Source organism: Saccostrea cucullata, unplaced genomic scaffold, assembly GCF_032062105.1.
Source record: "Saccostrea cucullata isolate Sc308-1 unplaced genomic scaffold, CSIRO_AGI_Scuc_v1 ctg96, whole genome shotgun sequence".
Taxonomy (NCBI): Eukaryota; Metazoa; Mollusca; class Bivalvia; order Ostreida; family Ostreidae; genus Saccostrea; species Saccostrea cuccullata.
The window spans coordinates 126,281-150,874 of NW_026928943.1; the positions used below are offsets into that span (position 1 = coordinate 126,281).

General features: G+C 32.7%; 1 protein-coding gene across 1 annotated transcript; it reads left to right on the top strand.

The window, feature by feature from the left end:
* Positions 1 to 1,366: 1,366 nt before the first annotated feature.
* Positions 1,367 to 23,894, top strand: LOC134279337 (uncharacterized). The gene is given in 27 exon segments (XM_062761711.1): positions 1,367 to 1,525; positions 7,622 to 7,658; positions 11,009 to 11,091; positions 11,703 to 12,073; positions 12,515 to 12,793; positions 12,883 to 13,098; positions 13,180 to 13,480; positions 13,572 to 13,762; positions 13,851 to 14,342; positions 14,494 to 14,753; positions 15,142 to 15,382; positions 15,483 to 15,753; positions 15,976 to 16,184; positions 16,279 to 16,553; positions 16,653 to 16,743; positions 16,968 to 17,123; positions 17,199 to 17,532; positions 17,643 to 17,880; positions 20,655 to 20,823; positions 20,918 to 21,140; positions 21,246 to 21,601; positions 21,918 to 22,092; positions 22,222 to 22,260; positions 22,502 to 22,571; positions 22,773 to 22,822; positions 22,935 to 23,186; positions 23,279 to 23,894. Coding segments are annotated over 27 exon segments (5,523 nt in total). The 5' UTR covers positions 1,367 to 1,455; the 3' UTR covers positions 23,353 to 23,894.
* Positions 23,895 to 24,594: the final 700 nt, after the last annotated feature.

Sequence of the window (24,594 nt, forward strand, 5' to 3'; positions counted from 1 at the left end):
ATGATTTGCTTTGAGGGGTCTTTCCACAAAATCATTGACAAAAATGGCACTTATAGCTTGACAAATTTATAAAGGAATAATAGATTATTTTTGTGTCATTAACATTTTTATTTCTCTTATCAGAGTAAAATTCATTTATAATGTACATTAACTTAAATCTTCTGAATAATTTCCATAAAGCATTTATGGCAAAAAATTTTTATGTGTGAAAAAAAATAATTGAAAATGAAAAACTATACAATACAAATAAAAAATAATACATTCTCGTACAAATGGACAATCATAAAATGGAAATGGGGAAAAAAATATATAAGGCAAATAAAGATGGTTATAATACATACTAATAGAAATGTTTGAACACAAATAATAACGGTGTTTGCAATCATCAATGAAGATAACGAACAGTACTCAAATCTATAAAAACAAATCTTGATCAGACCAAACACGATCCTCTAACATTATCAGAGGTAGGATAAGGCGTCATTAAGGAGTAAGCATCCCCTGTCGACCGGTCACGATGTAGGCTCCTTTGTCATGATTGAGTAACGGAAAAAATCAGCAGACAATTCAGTCTGAAGATAATGGCCTAACAATTTGTATAAAAATCATCAGTCAACATTCAACTTAATGATAGACTTTTTGCTGACAAGCTCATAATATTGACCATAGAATTTGGGAAATGTCGACCTTCAATTACAGTGTTGGTATCCTTGATTCGTCAACTTATTTTCTAAACTTGATACGTTTCAGAAATGGAATTGGGAGACATAAACTCTATATACATGTGATTATGGTATATTGCTGCATAAAAGGACGTTCACGATAAAGAAGTTCATGTACTGAAAATACAGTTCGCTAACAAATATATTAGTAGTAGTTAGTAGAATGATGCTCCCCATAATTTATTTAATATCAAAAATTTTGTAGAAATAAAAAGACGTTCATTGTGAAATACTTTTATTTCTTTGATTATTTATAGAGCAGTTCAGTGTGTCTTTTGGTTTCATTGTATTCGTGAATACAACCTCGTAAGATATTATATGATATATTTTTTTTTATCGGTCAATTTATTTCTGACCAGGTTTGAAAGCCGGGGATAGACAAAAATCAAATTTAAAATAACATGCATTCAAATTCCATAAAACGCATCTTCTGTTCTGTAGCATTATTAATGCTGAAATTCTTTGGAAAATTTACACAACATTGTCAGATCGATGGGAGGATGCACGAGTTCAGCATTTATTAGGTTTATCGAATTTCAGATTTCTTTTTTTAATTTCCCAACACTTGTAATTCCACAGGTATTGTTCAGTTCAGTCAATCAATTCCCCATTAGGTATCCAGATATCGACAGATTTATGTTTTCCTGACGTATAAATTCTCCAATCGATTCCCAGAACGGGACAATCGATAGCTGGTCGCCCTCTAGATCTAACAGAATTGTCAGCAACAGTTATGGCGAGAAGTTTACCTCCGATTTCTTTGTGCTTCTGTATCGTATCGTTCTTTATTTTATTGTCCAAAGGTAAGTCAGATTTACAGTCATTTTCTTACTATCTAATATTGGTATGTCCTACAGTTGTGGTCCAAGATTTTAATGGTGTAGCAAAATTTCTCCAAGTAATTAGTGTTTCAAATTTACTTAAACCCGAATGCTGAAAAACAATTATGTAGATTGAATGAAATTGATTTTTCGTACTTTCATATAATGTGTATACACGTATTAGCAGAGGTAACTTATAATATCGAAAATAATAAACTTTCATATTGAAATTGAAGTTTTGGAAAACGAATGATTCTTTTTTGCAAACATTTGTTTTTAAGGCGTTTACTATTGTTATTTTTTTCTGCTTTTTCTTTAATTTTGAAAACATGAAATTAACTAATTTAGTTTACTTAAATGGAAATTTGTTTATTATTTCTATATTTCTTTGAGTTTTTGACTTAGAAAGAGTCGAATGCAACCGAAAAAAATTAAACCATTGAACAAAAGGCAGATACATGCACTTCGTAATATTTGAAAAGTGCTGATTTTGTGTGATCTCAATTAGAAGAAGCCCATTAAAGCATGGATCCATTATTAGATTCAGTCTTTTTTTATGCATTATCCAATTTAAATATCCACGAAGAAACTCTATCATACGTTATAAGATTGACCAAATTGAAGACATCTAATAACATTTTATAAAGTACCTAAGCCTTTTTATATCTCAATTACAAAAAAAAAGAATGACTTGTAAATAAATTATTTACGAAATGACAAATCACAAAAAGGAAGATCTATGAACTCTTTTAATATATTGTTTTAATGAAGTGTTTTGCTACTTGAAGAAGTTTTGAAGATACTTGACCAGTCTTTAGGGGTAGTTTTTCTCCTGTCTTTAGAATTTTGTTCCTCTCTCCCTTCATTCACCAAGTTTGCATATTTTGTTAATATTTCAGACTGGCATTTCTTAATCCTCGATCATTCATTAAATTACGAAATCTGGTTTTTGACATAGAATAGTAGTATGTATAAAATTATCGACAAGATGTGAAGTAAATAAAACATAATTTGATATCAAACATCTGGTATAATTATATACAATATAAATGGTGTTAAAAGTACTTATGTACGCGTTGTAGTTAATATTTAATATAACATTTCTGTTATTCATTTTAAATTTTATCAGTCTATCGAGACTAAAAATAGTTATGGAATCTTCAAGATTTCATTGTAAATCAGGAATGAAAAAGCTAGCAATCAGTAATTACAAACGTCATTTTCTTGTACCAAATTTATAATTAGGTAAAAACACGTTGTTTGTATTTTGATAAATAAATAAAAAAATACACGATGTCTTTGAGTTAGTAATGAAAAAGAATTTTAACTTAGCATATACGCTATTCAGTGTACCAAAACCTGCTTTTTAATTGGATGTGATACTAATATCGAACTTTAATATTTGAATAAAAACAATAGAGAATTGTCCTCTGGAAAGCATAGTATCTTGCACTCAAAGCTCGACCGATGTTATGTAGGTAGCCTTCATCTAAAAAAGCAAACAAACTGATTGAGACATATAGATCTATATATAGTAAACAAAGTCTAGATATACTAACAAAAAAAGATATATCTGCGAAATAAGAACAGATATATCACCTTTCTGATATTACTAATCCCTAACACCCTTTTCTTTTGCAAATAAATAAATAACTTGTAGTTTTTATTGAGATATATCGTAGAGATGAAAAGAATGCGTAATAAGAACAGATATAATTCACCTTTCTTTTTTATTGTCGATATTACTATGCCCATTCTTCCAATGGATAGAAAACATATGATTCATACCATTACTATCCAGGCTTTTGCAAATAAATAAATAACCTTTTAAAAGTTATACTATACAGCATGTTTTTAGATTCCATTCCTTCTCCATTATCATTTTAAATTTACTCTTCCCAAGCACTTATTCTTGCCTCTGCAATTTCCAGGGTACTATGTTCTTTTAAAATGTATGTCCATAAGCAAATCATACATTGATTTGATAGTATGTTTTATGTCCATTGTCAGCAGTTTTCTTTTAAAATGTCAATGTCTTTGCAAAAATCATTTTTGATTTGCAATAACGCTATAACAGGATTTATGAAAAGTGCTGTTTTTCAAGGAATTAATATCAATGATAGAACATCTAGGTCAGCAGTTTTCTTTTAAAATGTCAATCGTCTTTGCAAAATTTTTTTAAGCAAATCATAAGATTTGCAAATCATACAGGATTTATGAAAAGTGCTGTTTTTCAAGGAATTAATATCATAATGATAGAACATCTAGGTCAGCAGTTTTCTTTTAAAATGTCAATCGTCTTTGCAAAAAATAACGCTATAACAGGATTTATGAAAAGTGCTGTTTTTCAAGGAATTAATATCATAATGATAGAACATCTAGGTCAGCAGTTTTCTTTTAAAATGTCAATCGTCTTTGCAAAAATCATAAGCAAATCATACATTGATTTGCAATAACGCTATAACAGGATTTATGAAAAGTGCTGTTTTTCAAGGAATTAATATCATAATGATAGAACATCTAGGTCAGCAGTTTTCTTTTAAAATGTCAATCGTCTTTGCAAAATTTTTAATCATAAGCAAATCATACAGTATCATACAGTGCGTAGATATTGACCTCTAAAACTAAATCCTCCATAGTGTTTTAGTTCTTCCTCCAGCTATCGTCCAGTCGAACGCATCGGTGCCGTGATGTAGGTTCAGTTCAAAATGAGACCTAAAGCTATTATTTAATTGTAAAAAGACCTAAAGTGTTGGAACCCAAGTCTTTCAAATGTTAAATACATGTAATTTCATTAATTCATAAATTCTGTCGAGGAATATACTAGATGCTTGGCTATATATGTTAGGGGAGGGCATCAAGGGTGAAGCGTTATAGATACCATGTAAAAGAATCCATTGGAAAATGAAGAGCAATATGCAACTATCTAGCAGACCAAGGGTGTTAAAACAATAAGAAAGACTACAAAAATATGTTTGGGCTTCAGCTGACAAAGCTTGTATCAAAATAGTCTTTAAATACTTGTAGTTTAATACAAGTGTTATTAATGGTTTCTCTTGCTCACCCCATTTTTCTTCTCCAGTTTTCACTTAAAAGAGACTAAACTTTCAAAATATATCAAATAAATATGATTTTTCAAACAAACCAGAAGTTTAGCTTTTTGACACCTGAGTATTTGATTTGTCATCTAAAAATTACATGTACTTTATTAAAATTATTTTGATTCTAAATGCAACTAATTTAACTCTGAAAAGGCGTTAGGGGTCCTCATTGAAAATATCTAGGGAGTCTGGCGACCAGATTTTTTTCTCTATCTGTTGGGAACTAGCCGTGTTCTTATTACCCGGCCTGTTTTTAAATTCCTTTGAAGCAGAATTTATTCTACACGAGATAAAGAAACTCAAGCAGTTTTCAACCATACGTTTTGATACTTGTATATATCCATGTCTTATTACATGTATCAATAAACAAATGTTATTTTTTTCATAAGCCGAAACGATCGATCTCAGTAACACACAGAAAGAAACTATAGAGTCTACGACGCATATTTAATATATGAATGTTTTACTGATGGCCAACTTATAACTACTCTCAAATAAGCTGATGTTACAAGAACTTCAACATTCCCATCTTAAGTTACAGCTATTTGCAAATTCTAGTCTTTATAATGGTTTTGTATGTAAAACAACCTATTGCTGGGTAATGAGATTTTAACACAAATTTGACTTTGGATTATGTCAATACCTAGGACACACGGTGAGTGTGGTCGACAAGGGATGCCAGCTCGTCTTAGGCACCTGATCCCACCTCTGGTACGTGTTCCTAGAAGTCCGTGTTTCCCCCTGTTCTCGATTCGTTTTTTATCTTCGCCTTTAATATCTAAGATGAAACGAACAATAATCAAATAAAAAGGTCAATTGAAACAAAACAAATTTTGAGCAGAGGCGGGATCAGGCGCCATGATTGAAGAAGAAAGCTTCTCCTGTCAATCAGTCACACCTGTTTTGTTTTTGTGACGACAAAATTGACAGTTTAGAAATTTCCAAATATCCCATACCCCAACTTGTCAAACAATAAAAGGCCAAATTGTACATATGTATATTTTTGTTGCATTTTAAAGGTGTGATATCTAACAAGCTTTGTTTCGGTAAACAATTAGGGTAATATGATTGATGTATACATTGACAACTACTATTCTACCGTAATAAATGCACTAGACACAGCACACCCGAGTGACATAAATGTACGTTTCACTTTGTTTTAATTCAATTTTTGCAAATCAATTTTTTTCATTAGCAAAAATACACATGACAATATTCTTGGATGTTCTTGCAGCTTTACATTTATATACAGGGCATCTCAATCAATAAAGCCTATATATTTTGTATTGGATCTTCAATCAATTCATATGACGTAACCAACTAATCTTAATAGCTTCAACAATAATCTATGAAATATTTTTTTAATTTTTATTATAAATTGCCAATTCCAGCCATTATTGCTTTTCTTTTACAATCTATGAGTTTATATATTTTTTTATCATAGTTGTCAATTCGAGCCATTAAAGAAGTAATCAAATTATTGTCAAGTTCATGTTGCATTCCAAATAGCAGTAATGTTTTATCAATCAATATACATGCTTGTTTTGATCCATGTATCTTGTACAATAATACTTTCGGCATTTTTAATCTTATTAAGAATAAGTTATGCTTTCAGTCAGAAATTAGAGCAATTTTAGTATCAATGATAAGCCAACATTTCATGGAAATAAAAGAAATAAAAAGAGAACTATTTATTTTAATGTAACGCATAATTTTTCTAAAAATACATATAATTATTCATATTTACATCCAAAGAGTATTTTTTTCTTTATTTCTTTTGAAATTCATTTCTCATAATCAATCCACTGTAAAATTTTAAAACTAACAGTACGAAATATTTCTTAAGCAGGAATTCTTCCATCTGCAATGAAACAGATAATCACGTACAAAACAATACAATGTTTAATGTACCCGGTATTCAAAACTTTAAATGCAGCCCTTGTAGGGAAAAATAGTAACTCCTGCATGAACAAAGAAAAGTTTTTTACCTACATTGACAGACAAAAAATATTTTATTAAATGCTTATATAACACTCTAAAACTCGTGTTATAGAGTTTCAAACAAATAAGCAAGTAATGTTGAAGTATTCAAGTTACAACGGAGAAATATACTCGTATTCAATTTTAAAATTTAAAATTATTCTGATACATGCACTGCTGATGTTTATTTTAAGTATACTAGTTTAAAATTGAACATTAAACTGATTTTCAATTTAAGAATATACTTCTAAGAAAGGGGAAAAAAAAGAAAAAAAATAGAAACGTATATTAGAATTGTATTGACATATTGAACATAAAGATTATTACTGGTATTAAAATGATATATTGATAATACAAAAATATGGTTAGCAATAGAGATACAATCTAAATGATACAATTACTCAATAATTTTAAAATCATGGACAGTTCAAGGACATTAAAGATCAATATCTGGTATGTTCCCCTAAGATAAAATGATAGCCAAAAACGGCATCTAATGGAAGCAAATGTGTGTAATGAAAACTGTATAGGAATACTCTCCCAATGCTTGCTCAATTGAGTTTGAATCACTATCGTGGCAGAAACAGATTGCAGTTGAAAAAATACACAGTGTTGAAATAAAATGGTAATGAAGGAATGCTAGTACTTGTAAGTAAACTAGTTTTCAGTGTTGAAATTTACCAGCATTTAATGTTAAAATATGCAGATTTGAAAATGGGAAATATAGTGGTTTTCAATGTGAGACAAACAACTGTATATAGTCGAAAAATATACTGCGTTTGAAAAAAAAAAGTTGTATTCAATAAAAAATAATAGCATATTTAAATTTAGTTTTCAAAGTTGTAACATATTAGCATTTAATGTTGAAATATACTTGTATTAAATAGAGCGTCAAAATAATATTGTTATTCAAATGATAGTCGTATGACATGTTTCGTGCTAAGAGTACGTGTTTAATGTAAAGAGAACACATTTCATGTTTTTAAATCTTTTATAGGAGCCAATGAATACACACTGACGTCTTATAATCAAAGGTAAGAGTATACTCATAGAAAACGTAAAATGTTCATTCTCACTAATTTTAAGTTTGGGGGATTATTTGCTATTATACTCAATATTATAGAATAACTTAACAGACAGACAAGCACATTTACAAACAAGATGTGTTTGTGAAACGCGCCCCGTATGGTAGCTAATGGCGAGGGTTGAAGTTTCTCAAATGCAAGTCAAACTCCAAAGGTCAAAAGATCAACGTTGATGTTACCCAAAGGAAGGTCTTGTCACAAGGAATACACCTGTGAAAGCCCTAGTTCTAATGTTCAAAAGTTATGGCTAAGAATGAAGTTTTTTTAAAAAGTGGGTCATACTCTAAGGTCAAGTTGAAAAGGTCAAAAATATTTATATACTTTCTGAAAGGTCTTGTCACAAGGAATAATACATCTGTGAAATACGAAAGCCGTAGCCCAATCCACTCAAAAGTTAAGAGCAAGGTTAAAGCGTTTGCGGACAGACAGACGGACGGACGTGGCAAAAACAATATACCTCCGAATCTTCGATAAAGGGGGCCTAAAAATGTGTGTCAGTCTAGTCTAGACAATTCATTTTTTTCATTTAAAAGAATATAACTAAAACTATATAAATATATAAGTGCCTTTTATCACCTTCACTCTGTTTAAAAAACACACACAATGAGATAGAAGCAAATTATGAGCTTTACAACTTAAGAATGTTAAGTTTAATTACAATATAAGATACGATATCGGAATAAATGTTTTATTTATTTACTTTTGTGAAACACAAGTTAAAATTTGTATCAAAGCTATACTACTCACAGTAAACTATATCTTTAAAACGTTTCATTTGCATATCAAATGATATGACACACTCTAAAAACAGCAGGTTTTCTTGAAAGGTAAATATGAAAATCATTGATTGATGATATAATTTCAGATTCATAAACCATGTTTAACAAAGCTATACTTTACTGGTGGGAATAAAGTTCACACAACTGTTAATTATAGTCGATCTCTAAAAATCATATTATAGTTAAAAATTATAAATTACCTGATATGCCTGTTCAATATATTTTAGTAGTGTAATTTAAAGGTGTCAATTAAATATGTTCCAAACAACAAAAAACAATAAATTTTAAATGTGAATAATGTTTTTGATAAATACAACTGTATATTGTTTCACTTTTAGTTTACTGTAATATCAAATATGAGCTTTACGACTAAAAACTTTAGTTTAAATATAATATAAGGCACTAAATATACTCAGTATATTACAATTATTGTTATAGTTTTATTTGTGAATCACAATTTCACTCCAGAATTTGAATTTTACAGAATGTTAATTATTTATAGTATGGTATACAAATAAGATCTTATATTTATCAAAATAAATAAATAAAGTAACGCTTATTCACGGCCAGATTAACTTAATTAAGCATTCATAAACTAAAATAAATGTATAGAAGAATGGAAAGATCATGTTTTTTCACTGGATGAAGAGAACTTCAATTATAAAAATGAATTGTTAATAAGACAATATAGTCATTATTTTTAATAATTCACATCTTAAACCTTATCATAATTTAACGTGAAAATATTAAAGTAGCTCTATCACTAAGTCTCTAAGATCCAATGTTTACTAACTAGTATTCACAATAGGAGTTGAGAAATTGGTTAATATAGATAAAAATAAGCATATGGATATATTTACCTAAAAAAATTAAAACACAAATTGAGTTTAAAATTTAGACCGCAATTCTCTCATTGTCAACAATCCGCATTGTTACGGATGATACGAGTAACGTAATTCAAAGAAAATTTTAACAACAAAACACTAAATTCTTAGAAGGGAAAATCAATATTTCATTATTTACAATAATGTACAAGTCTTTCATTTTATTGATAATCTACACCAGTATGAAAAGTGAAGCTAACCCCATTATTGAATAAGACATATAAACATGATGAAAAGCATGTTTGCATTTATCGAGCATGAGGAAAACCAACTATGACATAACTACGAATCGTATAAGTCTATTAACGTGTTAAGACACTTTTTTTCGTAATGAAAATTATCCTAACAAAATCACAACACAATAAGTGTAAATCCAAATCTTAAAGCACAACCCTTCTGTGTAAGAGTTGTCTTTTGCTTCAGGAGAAATCAAAGCGAAAAAGTATTTTCACCTTTTACATGATAGGAAGACAATTGAAGTCCATAGTTTTTATGCCCCCATAATCGAAGATTCGGGGGTATATGGTATATGCCCTGTCCGCCAGTCTGTCTCTATGTTTGTTTGTCCGCAAAAAAAAATTAACCTTGCTCTTAATTTTTGAGTGGATGAGGCTATGGCTTTCATATTGTCATAGGTGTCTTCCTTGTTTCAAGATCTTCCTTAGGATACAACCAAATTCGGCATCCTGACCTTGGGTTTGATCCATTTTTACCAAAAATTACCATTAACCTTGGCCATAATTTTTTAACAGTTGGTGCTAGGGTATTTGTATTCATTGTGACAAGACTTTTTGAAAAGTATAAATATTTTTGACCTTGACCTTAGAGTTTGGCCCACTTTGAAATAACTTTAACCTTTGTCATTACTTTTGAACAGTTAGTACCAGGGCTTTCATATTTCACTTGTATATTCATCTTGACAAGACCTTACTTTGGATGCAAATAATTTTTACCACTTGATCTTGATTTTGGAGTTTGACTTGATTTGAGAAACTTCAACCCTCGCTATAAGCTGCAGTATGGAGCATCAGTGTTTCACAAACACATTTTGTTTTGAAGGGTCAGTAGCGTGCTGAAATGAATGAATACTTTTGCAATTTCCCTTGTCACATGAAGTAAAAAAGAAATTAGTGTTTTCAAATCGGACGATTTATAGTAGCCATTACTCGCTTACTTTCCCAATCGAGTACCCGGTCCTTCGGGTGTTTTTTCTTGACGCCTATCCTTTACTTATCGGTAGAAATAAAACACTAATGGACTGTCTATTAATAATATCATTTATAACTACATATACCTCAACAAGTAAACAGTATCTTCAACGAATTTTGGTTTTTATAAAATTGTATATGACTGTATTAGCCTGGGAAAAATGAAAAAAAAATCTCAATATCAGGAAACAATAGTTATTTCTGTTCACAACTATTTCATTGTTTTTGAATATCGGGTACTTATCTTTGGAAAATATGGTACAGACACCATATGTTGAAAATGAAGAAATTTTTATATATGTGTGATATTCAGTCCAAAAATACTTTTCAAAAGTATTTAGAGGCTTCTTTAAGAATTTAGGTCCTTTACGATTAAAGAATCCCTTTTGTTCCCATTATCTATAATCAACCATGGCAATCTGTTGCAGAGCCTGTGTACATGGAGATAGGACAGACAATGACAAGTGTGTATGTAAACCGTGCTGGACAGGCGATTCATGCGATGTTCCACGTAAGTAGTTCACGGAGACCTTAGTAAATCAAATTCACTTCCCTTAAATATACAGGTTATTATCAAAAGCAGACAAATTTCTCTGGTTAATGTCTAATGAAGACAATCTAATTATTACAAAACTAAGTCAATATCTTATCAAAGCCTTCAAAATAAGGCATAATACCATGAGTCCTCATAAATGATGTTATTGACACATATCTACTTGTATATATGTATATGATAATATTGATTTTGATTGCATGTTAATTAGCGATTTGATAACCCCAACTGCTGCATCTACATGTACAGTTACTTGTATATATTATATCAGATATACACATGTGTGTTTATGTTTGTGTATGTTTACTAACCTTTCTTTCAGAACTTTCTATCTTGTCATTGTAAAAAGAACTTTTATGCCTTATGGGCCCAAAATTGGAAAATAAAATTATCTTATCTTATCTTATCTTATACAGGTTTAAATAAAATACATGTATCAGTTCACTTTCACAACAATTATGGTTCTTCGTATTCAAATAACAAATTAATGTCAGACTCTATTAAAGTGTTTATGTTGTAGTTGACAAAATTGAGAAAAACGCAGGCCTGATGTAATACTTTTATTTTAGGAAATCAATACACACCTAAATTCAGCAAAGATGAGTATTACGCTTCAGTGTCAGACCTGAGTAGTGTATTCTTTGAACCTGATCAGGAAATGGTTGTATGCCAACACGCAGACAAATGTGCTTGTGCCGAGGTCTCGTTTTCGGTTTTGACTGGAAATGAAGATGGTTTGTTTACTATTGATCCCCTAACTGGTGCCCTATCGATCAGTCAAGGAGCTGTCCCAAAGAAAAATCGATATGTAATCACTGTCAAAGTCACAAATCAATTAATCAGCAACAATATCAAACAGCCAGAATCCATAGCTTCAGTTATTATAGTTTTTCCTGGATTTCAAAGTGGGATAGAAAACCATCATCACATTGAAAAAAGGGTAAAAATCTCAACTTCTTTTGATCAATGCTTATATTAAATGTCTTTTTATATTAAAATATCTTAACAAAAACAGTACCTACTGTCATAACACCAAACATTTATCTGAATTATCAAGTATTTAGCATTCATTTAACTATTAAAGGATCTTAGAAGAAGAAGAAGGTATAATTATGTAGGGAATTCTCCCCTTTGACATTTTAACTAATATAGCCTAACTGTTTAAGTTCAGCGTTATACATATAATAAGGTATAATAATACAATAATGGATTTTATCACCAAAAATTCATTAATGTTCCATTGAAGTTAAAACTATTAGTACCGTGGGGGCAGTAGAGATCTAGATACAACTGCCTTTAGCAATAGTCGTGACGATTAAGGATAGCTGAGGCCTAAAGTAACCAGTCATTCAGTACTTCAAATTATCTCTACTTTTTTCAGGCCACCACAAGCGTCGTAGGAAATGTAACATTTGATTTAACTAAGAAATACCCTTACAATGAGACCACCGAGATGAAGGTCGGAAGCCGTGTGAGGTTTCAGTTGATCATTACCTTCCCAATCGAGGACACCGACATGTTAGTGGAACTCTTCACTCCGGACAATGAGACCACCGTCATGATTCTGTGTGACGTTAACGTCACAAACGTTGGAAGCAGTCTTACTTACAATGGAAGCAAGATTCCAACAATGGACGCCAGAGAAACGGGATCTGTGATGGTATATTATCCTTTAAGTATAAATGTTTGCTCTGTTTCAGAGGTAGCCTAGATCATTCGAAATAATGAATTGTTTCTTCTCTTGTCTAGTACGACAGAGCCATTATAAATTTTGGAGTGGTCCAAAACTCAGGATGTGCTACCGCTGACGAATGCAGCATTTATATTGAATACGAAGCTATCCTCTTAGAAAATCCTTCCACCAATGCGGGGGAAGTTTATTGGGTTAGCGCAGGCGCTGAGTACAATAATGAAAATGAGGTTTGGGTTGGACAAGCCTCCTTTGTGGCTTTCCCAAACGACACAGTAAGCCTTTTTTCGTTAAATTTAGCATATGCCATTTCCCCTCGAAAGTCATTCAAAAATTAACATCCTACATCTTTCTAGGTGGTCACTGAAAATCCAACCGTCAATTTTACCGGTCCTAGTTCCTTATCAGTAGGATCTGCCGGCGTGTTTCAAGTAGACCTACTTCTTCCCAATCCCTCCACTACACTTAGCTTCGATGCCTTCGCTCCTATCAACACCTCTTCAGTTATGTCAATATGCAGCGCCAAATTAAAATACCTATCAGACAACTTCAAATGTGGCTTTGATGAAAAGGCTATTTCAGCGCAGTACTATCCAGACCAGACAGGCATTGGAAATTCCATGGGACATTTGTCTCTAGGAACTGTGATAAACAAAGGCAAGATTTTATAAATGAACTCATAGTCTCACCAGAGTATTTGGCTTTTATATCATTCCCATGCACCTTATCACATTTTGTTTACTTGTAGGGTCAAGAGATGCAGCAAACAGAATGGAAAATAATCTTATATCGGTAGAATTTGTAGCCCACATGTACAACGACCCTAGCTTTGTTGGCACAAATTACATGGTTGGAGCAGCTTTTGAGATTGGGACTGCCCAGATTTGGGCCGGTCAGATGCAGGTTACAGCAAGTACAGAGGTGGACGCGTCAACCATGGTTAGCCCTTATGTTTTGTAACACTGCATTAAAAATATTGTTAAATAATGTTTGTATTTTATTAATACGTGCACTTTTTTCGAAATAGGCAAGTCCAATATTAGAGTTCAATCCACCTAGCGGACAAAACGTTGCGATGGGTGACGCAATCACTCTGCTTCTGGAGGTGCAAATCCCACAGGCTACCACAACATCCTACAATTTAGAAATTAAAGCACCTTTTTCTACAACTGCCATATTTAAGGTGTGCACAGTAGAAATTAAAACTATCGGAGAAAACATGCCCTGTGTCCACAAAGAGGATAAGAAAACTGTGTACTCTTCACGGGACAGTGGTGCCTTAGAACCAGACACGGGTACCATGAATTTGGGAGGAATAACGAACCTTAATATAAACTCTACAGCAGATGCTAGTACCATCACTTTCGAGATCGTTGTTGCACCTTTAAATCATTCAGCTGCCACTGACATGTCATCACACACCGTGGAAGCTACTTTAACTTACGCAGGGTCGTCAACCGTTGTTCAGTCAACATCCATTCTTATATCGGGCACATCAGTTTTGGTTACCAGTGTATCTGTAAGTCTTTGCCCCCACTCCATGTTAAAACTTGGTCTTGTAGCTTGCATAAATATTCTCACACTTTGTAAAATAATGAAATTTTAATAATAAACTGTTAGCTTAAATAGCAAACCTATGCATAAATACCAGTTGTGGGTAAATTTCACAGAATACGACATCCCCTTCGTTTGACATGAAATACCTGTTCGGCACAGAGTACGTGGAGGTTGGAACAGCAACCCGCGCTCAGCTAGAGATCACCACGAACAGGAGCGTATCGTACCCTATGATGAACATGGAATTTATCATGCCTTTGGGAAACACGTCCACCAAACTCTCAATCTGCAGAGCCCGGATGTTGTCTGCTGGTAGGAACCTTCCCTGTGTGTCACCAGAATGGATTAACACACAAGTTACATACCAATCACAGTTAGTATTTCCAACTCGCATTGGTACTTGTTTTATCAAAATAAAACCAGAAGTTTAAGGAATCATTACGGGTATGAATATTTAGAAGCAATGGAGTTCATTCTTCATTTAGTCTTATGGTATCAAACCTCATCCTTGGCGTTACCTTGTTTATTCTTACTTCAGCATAGTGTTCTAATGATGTGATGATTGCTTTTGGAACTGAATTTTAAAATCTTTCTAGTTCCTTGACATGGCTGTTTCATTATTGATTTTTAATGCATATATGTGTCCTTTACCTAGTACTTATTAAACTATCTCAGGCAAGTACTATTACTAACCGATTTCCTCTTCATCCACGTTTCTACTTTGCACATATTTAACAATTAATCATTGTATACATATTTAGATATAACGAGACAGTCAACGACCAAGCTCTAATGTATTTGAGTACGGTCTGTAACTATGAGCGGGTAGATAACGTCACTGATGATGTCATCACCATCATTTTGGACGTCAAAGTTGAAGACAATCCGGAGTTGATAACAGGAGTCAAAGAATGGATAAGTGCAGGGAATCAGTACTCGGACACCAAAATATGGGTCGGACAGTTGGCTCTTTATCCTCAAAGGAGTGGAACAATTATTCCGGTATTTAATTAAAAAGCAAACGTTTTATTGTAAATGTTCACTGTGTCTTTGAGAGATAGTCTGCAAATTTCAAACCAACATTTATTTCTCTATTTCCCAGGCCACAAACCCGTACATTAACTTAATCAGAAATACAACGTTATCCAGTGTTCCTATTGGCTACCCATCTGTCTATACAGCTTTGATTAAAATAGCACCAGAAGAGAGCGCCAAAGTCAAAGTCTCGGTTACATTGGGGAGCACTGTCTTAAGTATATGTGGCATGCGGATAAAAGACATTGGCGATAACTATCCATGTATGGATAAAAATGTCACCACCTCCTTTAGTGGAGCTTCTGGCTTCATCGACATTGGCATTATCACAAACACAGGTAATCATGGATGTATGTTTTGGATTAAACAGTATTTTAAGAAAGATTGATTGATTGAGTTTATATTGTTTAATGCCGAGTCGGCAATATTCAGCCATATTTCGGCGGTTTTAAGAAAGAAAAACAATGCTGCAGGGTAGAAACAATTTAAATTTCGCCAAGCAAATAAGGTATCTTATCTCTCCGCTGTTATATTTTTTTAAAACGGGTTTCACCTAATAGGGTCCGATGCCATGGTGATGAATGATTTCTATGACAGTAACACCATATTGGTTGAGTTATTAATTCAGCTGGCAGACGATACGACCACGGTAACAAATGGCGGAAGCTATACGTTTGATGTTGAGGTGGAGTATGGGAGTGATGGGCGTAAGCAAAGCTTCCCTTCCCAGACCATCATAGCCTCCCACGACAAGACTCTGGTCAACTTTGTAAGTCACAGATTTTTGACAAAGTGACAAAGAGTGGCATCATTTAGTTCACTTGCTATGAAAGAAATGGCTATTTTTTATTTCTTTTTTCCAGACTTCGGTTCACAACAGAACGACTAACACATTCTACACTGAGAATATTGGAAGTAATAACACAGACTTGAACATTGTGAAAGGGGAATCTAAGCGATTCATCCTGGACATGGTATTCCCAGAAGGAGAAATTCAAGACGTGACCGTCAAGTTTATGACTTCCGTCGCTGGTGCAAATCAGAATATGATGGAGTTGTGCGGTTCCGGACTAACCTTTGTCGGTGATAACTTCCCTTGTCTCGATAAGACAACTGTGAATCCTGTCTATACTAAAAGGTAATTAATATTACCTGTAAGATGCTTGTAAAATTCTTACAAAATGAAAATTTGCTTTGATAATTGATAAATTTCGACATTGTATTGCTTTTTATTTAGAGTTGGATCTTTAGTTAAAGACACGGCGACTTTACAGCTCGGATTCATATGTTCCTCCGGGGTTAACAGTGGGGATAACGAAGCAAACAAGGTTAGAATATATGCATATATTATATTTCTCGATGACAAATTAGGATTCATGAATTGGTTGCCTTTTTGTAGAACTTTCACTTCAATATATTTTTTTTACCTTGAGCTGTGTATGATAGAAGGTTTATACAGTTTATTGACAAAAAAACTGGCTTAATAGGGTAGTTTTCCCTTTCATCATGACGGTTGTTTTGTCAAACAATTTTCACTATTTTTTTCTTCTAGCTTCGTTTGGAGGCCGTGGCAAGGTTACTGCCCTCATCTACGTTGTCTGCTGGGAGTACTATTCCATTCCATGTGGCGGTTAACACCAATGATGTTGAAATTTACGTGGGACAGATAGAATTAACTGTATCAGACACGCCCACCGTCACAAACACTGTATGGAAACGTTTGCAGTTTGTTTTTTTATTTTATATCAACTTGTTTTTCAATATTGTTTTTTCAATTTTGTAGGCGACGAATATTGTTAATACGTCACTATTGTACCTCAACTCTAGCAGCGACCCCTTGCCACTCAATATAGGCATTGTCACCACCCTGCCTGTCGTTTTGTATGTGCCACCAGACACAATGTCCAAGGTTCTCTTTGATATAGAGCTCCCAGTCTACTCTGCTGTGTCTCTGGGATCTATAGAGGATATCAGGGTTTCTTCTAGTGGGAGCAACATCCAGTGTGTCTATGAGGATGAGGCCTTATCCCTGAAATACGAGCGTAGATACAATAGTACAACAAATAATTGTCAGCAAAATCACGGAGAATTGGATATGGGCACCGTTACTAATTCAGGTATAATTACTTGTTACTTATTCCACAAACCAAAATTAAGGTAATATGTTTTATAAAAAACAGTTTATCTTGTAAATCGAGGTTTGTTATGCATACATATTTACTTTCAGGAATATCCCAAAAAGTAGGCAAGTATATAGACACAGATGACGTCATACAGATTGAAGTAGATATCCGTATAAATGATAACGTCCCTGGCACAGCAGGTCCTGAATTTCCGATAAGTCTAGGTGCAAAAGTAGCAGATTATATCGTTATATATGAGAAAAATGTAACCATAACGAGAACAGGAAATGAGAGTCCTAACCTGGAAATAACTGCCTCCTTTAACACTGCCTTATCCACATCGTAAGTAAAGCTTGTCTTTAAGGCGAAACCTCATTATGGCACGCCGATTGGTTCAAAAGTATTTTCTGCACGACCTTAAACAAAAATTACACGAGTAAGTCAAAACTTACACAAAGTGCGGAAAATACACACAAAGTTATTGGAATTTACTCAAACTATACAAAAACTACACAATCAACAAAATATTTACACGATATAATAAAAACATTACACAAACGTAAAAACGAAAACTGCACGAGTGAGAATACAACATCGACATAATGTACGACGCATCCTCATTGCGCACATTTCATTAATATTTTGATGAAACGTTATTAAACAAAAGGATGAGTAATGTGTTAACAATATTAATCTCAGTCTTTCAGAATTACGCTAGACTCTCAAAAATATGCACAACATGTTTTATGCATGTAAAAATTGACAGGCACACAATATGCATATACAATGTACTTAGTAAATCACCCCCCCCCCCGAATAAAAACATTCTACACATTTAAAACACACATATATTATCAGTTGCGTGTTTAATTGTTAGATTTTTTTAAGTCATTCCTCTATTTAGCAATATCATTTGAAAGTTCAAAACATTGATATTATCAATACAGGAGAGCCAGCTCCTCCACCCCCACTGTTGTACTGGATGAGTGACCTATTCACATCGAGAAATACCTCCCTGCTGGTGCTGGAATGAAAGACACCTGTACGCTAATCGATTTATAGTTATTTGACACATCAATAATAATACTAAGCAGAGATTTTCAAAAGTGGAATGCGATACATTTTTAGAAGTATACAGTTAAAAAAAAACGAGCAAATAATTGCGCAACTTTAATTTTAATATTGAAACGAATATATCATTTTAAGTATGAATGTGAAAAAGTAGTACATGTAGTCTTAAATTTTGAACAACGTGTGGTGATTACATAAATACAGGTATCAATGAAAATGTAGTAAAATTATACAGTCGTTTTACTTATGTGAATTTAAGTTTAATTTCTGTTTTTCTAGTGTAGATTATTTTGAATAGGTATAAAGGAGTTAAACAATTTAAAATTATAATATGCAGATACATATACTGTATAGCATCGCTTTTTAAGGTGAGAGGGCGGGGGAAGGGGCAAATTACCTAATAAAAAAATATAATTAGCAAGCAAAAAAGGTAAAGCGTCCAATCTCGAAAATCCTATTTCGTTGAGCATATGTTGTCTTGGAAAATATTTGCCAAACATCGAGCTCCATAAAGAACATGAATTATTTGCATTTTTCAAGAGTGATAAAACGCTTTCTGTGACACTGCTGTATCCATTCTATATTTTTTTATTACATCCTATTTGTAACATTGTATGTATAGATGTACAAGTTAGTAAATCACAATGTTTAAAAGTAACAAAACACAAAAGCACATAGAGTATGTATATTCTCCTTTTATCTGGTCTGTTTTATTAAAATGAAAACATTTATCATGCAATCGCCATTACGAATGAGGGTAATGCTTACAAGAAATGATTTTTTTTTATTGAGTTGTTTATAACTGAAAATATGAGATATCATAGAAGGAAGTCATAACAAAGTAGGCTCAAGATCTCCAACCAAAACTGATCTTTTATAAGTATAAATACATGTGTTTTATGATAATATAATTTTTATGTTTGACGTTAGATCTAAATACATGCTGTGTACGAACATCTAAGGTAATTCCAACTTTTTTTAGTTTAAAAAAATATCCAGCCAAATGAATATAGATATATAAAATTTCCTATTCCGAGTGGTAAAGAAGATAAAATAGGTACAAATAAAAAATACCAAAATTAATTCTAAAGCTTAATGATTATAATCAGTAATAATTCTGCCAATTTCATGAAGAATCAACTTTATTAATCGTTTGATTATGCAAGTGTTAATTTTACATTTATACCAGTAATTTCCGTTAAAGATGTATCTATAAATTAGAAATTTTCAAAAGCTATATAGAGTTTATTTATATAGGAAACAAAACAAAATAATTCTAACATTTTTTTTAAGAAAAGCAAGATCCTAGTCAGTCGTACTGTTTATCGTTAGGTTTTAGTTCGGAGTCGAGTGCATCACATGCAATGTTTTTTTTTACCCCGCAATATACATATACGATTCCTTTTTGTCACAATTTTTGTCCGGCATCAAATAATACTTCCATATATTGGTTAGGATCTCGGTCAATATAGGAAAAACATAATATTTTCGACAAACTGTGAAGTATTCTCACATATAGATCACATGGAAACACTTCATTTGTTTGACTGGCATTAGCTAGGAATCAGATCGAGTTTTAGCAAAGACATAAAGAAGCAAAGTAAAGCACATTTCCATTCTCGATTATACATGAAGAGATAAAGAGTACAGAAAACCAAGAACACAATGAATATTCTATGTGCATAATAATGATATGCGCAGCTGTATGCGCAGTAAAATTGTTTGTGTATATTTTTCGTTTCCTCTGCTCGTGCAATTTTTGATTTTTTGTTTGTGCATATTATACCCCTAAATCGTGCAAAAAATTTCGGATTCGTGTATTTTTCGGTATGTTTGTGTTAAAATCTCTCAAACTATGTGCAATTTTTACCTATACGTGCATTTTTATTTTACTCGTGTATATTTTCATGCAGCTCGTGTATAAAATCTTGATCGTTGTGCAGAAAATATTTTTGAACCAATCGGCGTGCCATATCTCATCGTCTCAAATAACGCGTAACATATCGCATTTTGATTTTGATTGAATCACGATATATATTTTGTAGCTCCTCGATGGTCATTGATGCTATTTTAAAACACACTAATTATACGTCTGCGACAGCTATCAATGCCACAGTGTTCTTTTATTTGCCCCCGTATCTGGAATACAAGCAGATTCAAAGTAATGCTACTCATAACAGTCCACTGGCATCTGAAGGAACGGTAGAAGTACAGGTAATAAGGAGAATCTACTGATTACATTATTTTTAAGTAATATTGTACAAAATAGCTCCTTAGTCCTGTTATGTCAATTCGTTCTTTTTCACAGTTCAATGATTTGACAATGTGTGAGGTTGTCAACATACAGTTGACGTTGGAACCCAATCAAACGATCACCGTCCCTCTTGATATATTGACGGAGAACACGTTGATTGCATATGAAGCAAACGCTTACATGATTTATAACCCAGCAAGCATATACCCCAGCGATAAATATTTTGACACACCGCTTCAATACTTGAACTTCAGTGTAACGGTCACCAAGGCTGGAGGTAACTTCAGTTTGACTTACATATATACTCCAAAGTAAAATGCAGTGATAATTATATCCAAAGCATTGAGAAATACGTTCTAAAGCTAATGTTATCCACTTGCAGTTTGTGATGAACCATTGGGTATGGCTAGCGGACACATAGATGACTGTCAGTTGGATGGATCTATTGAAAATGTGTTGTTAATTTTTTTTTTACTACCCACACATTCAATTCTTCTTAAAATGTCATCATTTAAAGGATATAAACACAAATCTGTGTTTTAAACTATTTTTATAGCATGGAGACCCTTCTCAAGAGGTCCCACATTTTCCAAATATCGGTACTTCCAAGTTTTCTTTGGAAACAAGACTTTGGTGAACAAGATAACAATTCAGAAAGGTACAGGATACACCCATCATCCCACCCAGCTGTCACTCAAATACAGCAATGACGGATACTCCTGGCAAACGGCAGAAAAGGTAGGATATTCAGGGGGATCTAGCTCTAGGGAACTGTATCTGAAACAAAGAGAAAATGGAACAATTGTGGCCCACTTGTGAGAAGAAAAAGAAGGAATGTTCAATAGAAGGATTTTTTTAATTTCTGCATTTTTTTTTACTGTTAAACGCACAGATCCAATAACCAAAAATATGGCAATGTTTAATTTATAATTAACTAAGTAAATAAAAGTCCATAGATTAAAAAGAAATCTTCAGGTGAATAAACTTGATGATTTCCAGTGTTGTGCACACTGTTAACAATAACCTACTAATCTTCTTTAACTTTATCATAAAGGTGACGGTTGCAGCGCCATTTACAGAGACTACTGTCTTCCCACAGAGACAGACCCAGGCCCGCTATATGCGGGTCTATATTGATAAAGATGACACTGTCAATGGATTTCCCCCAGATATTGGACTCAAATTCGAGTTCTATGGCTGCTATCTCAGTGGCGAATTTACCACCACTAGTAAGGAATCGCAGAATATCTGTAGACGATTTATATACAGTTATAAGTTCGCGACAATTTTATTTACTAGTATCATTCTTTTTTAAAAATCTATAAAGAGTTATCTTTCAATGTCTAAAACTTTTTCAGACATTTGCAGTCAGGCACCCAACAATATATCTCCAAATGGTCTGTATCAACATTTTTATTTTCAGAATACTTCAAATGTCCATTTCATTATTTGAAAATAATTTAGAAATCTACAGTTCTAACCTTTGAATGCATACAGTGTTGATTTTAGTTTAAAATATATTTTATTCATTGAATTGGATTGAACAGCAGGCATTAATGCCTATGATTGTTCTCTCCACTGTTGATTTTGATAGTGTTTATAATTTGTGTATTTGTTAATTCTTTTTTGCATTCCCAGATTTCTACTTTCGGAGCTTCCATGCTCTAAGTGACAAAGTTTTAATGTGCGATATAAATCCAAACGACAGGTGAATATCAAGCAAATATTGAACTATATTTCATTTTTGAAGAATAATTTATGGATGGATATGAATTGCATGAAGATATTCATATCCAATCAAAAGTCACTTTTTTTGGAAATACTAGTAGTGGAGTCACATGTTGGTCATGAATCAAGAAGTAAGATGACTAATATACATATACATATTTATTATTTTCTATTCTTTAAGGGACCTGAGACAACATTGTCATTACTCCATGGATGGAAATACATGGGCGGGTATATATGTTTACTTAACTCCAGTTTACTTACCGTTACTTTATATCTCTGTCGTAGTATTCAATGTTCCAGTAATGATACTTCTTCAACATTTGAACCATGTTATTCTTAGCAATGGATAGACGTGTGGCCAGTCTTCTAGGACACGAGTCCTCGGGAAATCTCTTCTTTGCTTATGGTAACGATCAGAGGTCCACTCTAATGAGTAAAGATGGTGGGATCACGTGGGATAATGTACCACGTGACTACTACATAGACACGAGATCAAAAGTTACGTTTATTCCGTCCAAAAATGTCCCGATGCAGGTGACTAACCTTGCAGTAGCCGAACCCCACATGAGTTATCAATTCGGAATCTGGGGAGGTCTGTATGAAATATGACATCACTTTTTGTCAATTTACTGTAAACAATCAGAAACATTATTTTCAAGTTACTGACTGTGTTCTCTCTTTCAGTGACCTTTGAGGGGATGTGGAAGAATTCTGCTGGTGTGTGGAGTAAAGTTGTAGAATGGGACATGTGCTGTTAATGATTAGAGAATTATGATACTCTTTAAACCATAATTTAACTGATATTTGTTAAATGTATTTGTCACGTTGTAATTGTTTATTTTAAATATGCTGTCGTATTTGCCTTTTTTATATGATATAGTTTTCAAAAATTCTGTTATTTTAATCAGTGATAACAAAATCAACGTAAACTGATCTCCTCTGTTGTGAAGAAATAAATGAATAAATATGATTTAACATTGATTGAATGTTATTTAGGATTGACATCACTATTATCCGAGATTGCCCGTCATCATTACAATTGAGCTGTCGATTATCTGCTCCGATTTATTTTATACCTATATATCTAAATTGAATGTATGAACCTTTGTAATTGTAAACTTGACCCTTATGTCAAGTATAATTTCTAGTTGATACGTTTAACTGATGCCGTCCACAACAATGCTGTTGATAACTGACTTTCTTGTAAATCTTAAGGATTTTATTTTTCTAACAAGGGTCAAGAAATACCCGCATTTATCATTTTGATATTATATATATTTTATCTTTTATATCAATAGAATAAAACATGAAATGTTTTAAAACCTTTTTTTATTTCTGGTATATCTACAGACAATGATGGTTTACTCGGATGATAGCACTAAATGAATAGAATCGAACAATGTTTCTCTGAGAAACGTGAAATAATTGTTTAGCCTTCCTGCAAACAAGGCGAAGAAACAGACACATCAACGATCAGAGGAAAGGCCAAGGAATAAAATTTCTTTCAGACAAGTATGTAATCTACATTTAGTTCGAATAGGAATAACAGATGAAGCATGAATCTAATTATATAATGTTTCTCTGAGAAACGTGAAATAATTGTGTGTAGCCTTCCTGCAAACAATGCTGACTGTTGTAATTATTTAGAAACTGAAAATAGACACCTGCAAGTCTAAAAATCTTAGTTATTTTGGTTACTAGTATTTTCTCTAAATAAGTTGGGAGTCCCAAAGCAACACATCTTTATTTTCTGTTTTGTTCGTAAGCCTTATTTGTTTGGAATATTGATAATTTTCTTTTACATCCTTCAATCAAGCGTCATATAAAAAAGCGTTTTAATGACCCTATAAAATCAGTTCATCTAACGATCTGTATGTAATTAGTTTGAAAGTTTGTTGTACACATTAATCTAAAGTTCCTTAGAATAATATAACTGTTTTCAAATAATATTTGTCTATTTTCTCCTTCTTGTGTCAATTGTATAAATTAAGTTTATATAT